A 3,587-nucleotide genomic window follows, 5' to 3' on the forward strand; every position below is an offset into this window, starting at 1 on the left:
AAATCACTGGAAGCCTTCGACGGTGAACATAGTCCAGGATTTTGAGTCACCGCTGACTTTGATTCGCTTTTATATTTGTTTGTTTTTGAGCAGACAAACTTAAATGGACATTTAAACTTCTTTTGAACATTCGGGCGTCCTTGTTTGTCTGCTGTTGGGTGTTTTTTTGTTGTTTTTGATGGCGCGGTCGAACAAACATGGTTGTCCGCCGGCAGGAGATGAGTCGTCCTGTTAGATACGGATTCATCCTGACGATTTATTGGCTCACCGCTCGCTTCCTGTCATGGATCTCACAGGTTTTTAGTCCGATGACAGCAAAGGTCCATCCTATAATGAACATTTTCGCACCGAAGTTTCACTGAACTTTTCCGACGACTCGCCATGTCGGGAGTGGTCCGCACCCTGAGCCGCTGCCTGCTCCCGGCCGAGGCCGGCCGAGACCCGGGCAGCAGCAAGGACAGGAGTCGGCAGAGGGACGCGGCGCAGGAGCGGGAGGCGCGGCGCAGGAGCAGGGAGATCGACAAGATGATCGACCGGGAGAGGAGAGCCGTCCGCCGGCTGGTGAAGATTCTGCTGCTGGGGGCCGGAGAGAGCGGAAAGTCCACATTTCTCAACAGATGCGAATCATTAACGGGCAGGAGTTTGACCAGAAGGCACTTCTGGATTTCCGAGACACTATCTATGAGAATATACTAAAGGTGAGGGTGTTTTTTGTTGTTGTTTGTTGTTGTTGTTTTACATCACAGCATGAGTCTGGGGTATATTGACAGGGCGGAACCAAGATTTTTTGAGTGAGGGTGGGCACTGCTTAAATCATAAACACATTTTACTACTTTTATAGACATATTATTTAAGGCCGTGGCTATTCGCACTGCGGCTGTGTCCATAACTCTCATTTGGCTATTCGCACAGCAAGACTGGTGGCAAAACTTGGAACTACTTGTATAACAAAACATACTGCATTCAGGATTCATAACTCCTTTAATATTTTTCAATTTTGATTTTTTTTTTCCGGCCGTGTCCATAACTCTTATTTCACTATTTGCACGGCAAGACTGGTGGCAAAACTTGGAACTACTTGTATAAACAAACATAGTGCATTCAAGATGTCATAACTCCTTTAACCCTTTACCTACTGAGGCTATAAATGGACGATTGGTTATAATTGTTTATTATAGCAATAAAATTAAGAAATAATGTTCTGTGTTTGTGTGCTTGGTACCCTTTTCCAAGAGTACCTGAATTTCAATTATATTACACCTGATTAAACTAGATTTATACACATTATTTGTAAGTTTTAGCATTTAAAATGAGAAAAAACACAAAAACGAACTTGATTTTTTTTTCAGTTTTTTAGTGAAAAATTATGTTATGTAAAGGAAGTTTGGATTTCACATTTTTAACAGGAAGCTGTACGTGTTTTACAATCAAAATAATTAATTTTGTGTGTCTAGAACTCAGAAACAGTACAGAAACAGTGCAAAAGTAAACATTTTATACAAGGCGAAAATAATGCAAAAAGTAACCAATTTTAAAGTGCAGAACCAAACAATATGAATAACAACAAACAATGTGCAGAACTATATAGAACTATATCAATTTTCTGTATTATTAAAATGTGCAATAAATCACTCATTTGATCACTCATTTTGTGCAAAATTATACAATATGAATAAAACAATAAAGTGTCAAACTATATACAAATATATAACCAAGACTTAAAATTAGATCTAAACTACATCAGTCCATTGTCAGTGTGGTACTGTTTGTAACAGTTTCTGTCTGGCTGAAGACAGAGGCCAATTTTACAGTTTGCACATCCAGCAGGTTGACCTCTTGCAAACCTTGCAAGAACGCCGCCCCTTTGTGGATCACTGGCAAGTTGGGTTTCCACTGCTTGTTGGCACTGGGCAGTGGCTTGTAGCTGATGGAGCCATCACACCCACACAAACACGCACACACACCTTCACAAATGACACTAACACCCTGCCTTTTCCTCAAAAATTACTACATTTATGTTTGTTGTCTGTCTCTGTACTTTTCTGTCACTTTTGCGCTCTTTTTCATACTTTTCCCTGGTTTCAAAAGTCACCGAATGCACTTTACCATAATATGCAACATATAGCATACTGTTGGAAAGCATGGGTTCTTGGCTTGCTGTCAGTGTTGAAATTTTTCAGATTGAGGGCTTACATGAGAACTTACGGTAATGAGAATCAGTGGCACACTAGTGTGAAACTTCCGTGTTTTTCCTCTGCGTGATGACATCACAGGCTTATGTTTACCGTAATACACCATATATCATTGGAAAGCCCTTGGTGTTAGCTTAACAATGCACTTTGAATCATTCGGATTGGACAAAGTATGGCGGAGTTACAGTAAAAAAATACGCATATGGAAAATATGGCGTGGGCGCCATCGCCGTAGATAAAGGGTTAATATTTTTCGATTTTGATTTTTTTTTTTTTTTTTTCCGGCCGTGTCCATAACTCTTATTTCACTATTTGCACGGCAAGACTCTGGTGGCAAAACTTGGAACTACTTGTATAAACAAACATACTGCATTCAAGATGTCATCACTCCTTTAATATTTTTCGATTTTGATTATTTTTTTTTTTTCGGCTGTGTCCATAACTCTTATTTCACTATTCGCACGGCAAGACTCTGGTGGCAAAAGGCCGACCCTATTCGAACGGCAGCCGTGTCCATAACTCTCATTTAATAACTCTCATTTATGTGACCGCGACGGCGGTGGTATCGAACCTGGACGACTCGCATTAAAGACCATTCCTCTATCAGGTCAGCCAAAGAGGAATTCCCCAGGACCTTCATCCCGCTACATTTGTTTATACAAGTAGTTCCAAGTTTTACCACCAGAGTCTTGCCGTGCAACTAGCCAACACTGCGAACAGTGAATAAGAGTTATGGACACAGCCGAAAAAAAAAAAATAGCCACTTCCATATTAAATAAGTGTATGTGTTAAAATGGGCAGCATGGGAATGTTGCCTCACAGCAAGAAGGTCATGCGTTCGATTCCCACCCGTAGCCTTTCTGTGTGGAGTTGCGTGTTCTGTCCGTGTTTGCGTGGGTTCTCTCCGGGTGCTCTGGCATCCAAAGACACGCAGGTTAGGTGGATTGGAAACTTTAAATTCTCCGTAGGTGTGGTTGTGTGTTTATTTGTCGTGCGTGGCCCTGCGACAGACTGGCGTCCTGTCCAGGGTGTACCCCGCCTTGCTCTCTATGACTACTGGGATAGACTCCAGCCCCCCACGACTCTAAATTGGACTAAGCGGTTGAAGATGAGTGTGTGTGTGTATATGCTTTAAAATGATAAGAGTATGTGTGTATTTAATTAAGTCAAATGTTTTATCTGGAAGCACTTCCAGTGTTTGGAATGAGGCTCAGAAGTCTAAATCCAGCTGATAAGCAGCTTTACAGATTCATCTGGCATGGTTTAAGATTAGAATTAGACTCTGGGTTAGGATATAAGTTTTGTAAAATACATAAAACACTTGTGAACAATACATCAGTTTTCAGATCCCAAATTTTGCACTTTTGAGGGTTTTGCACAGTAGTTATTCAGATT

General features: G+C 41.1%; 1 protein-coding gene across 1 annotated transcript; it reads left to right on the top strand.

The window, feature by feature from the left end:
- The first annotated feature begins 329 nt into the window (after positions 1-329).
- On the top strand, positions 330-696 carry LOC117525834 (guanine nucleotide-binding protein subunit alpha-12-like). The gene has a single exon (XM_034187762.1). The coding sequence runs from the start codon at positions 382-384 to the stop codon at positions 694-696; it is 315 nt and encodes a 104-aa protein (XP_034043653.1). The 5' UTR covers positions 330-381.
- The last annotated feature ends 2,891 nt before the right edge of the window (positions 697-3,587 follow it).

The sequence above is a fragment of the Thalassophryne amazonica genome, chromosome 15 (assembly GCF_902500255.1).
Source record: "Thalassophryne amazonica chromosome 15, fThaAma1.1, whole genome shotgun sequence".
NCBI classification, from domain to species: domain Eukaryota; kingdom Metazoa; phylum Chordata; class Actinopteri; order Batrachoidiformes; family Batrachoididae; genus Thalassophryne; species Thalassophryne amazonica.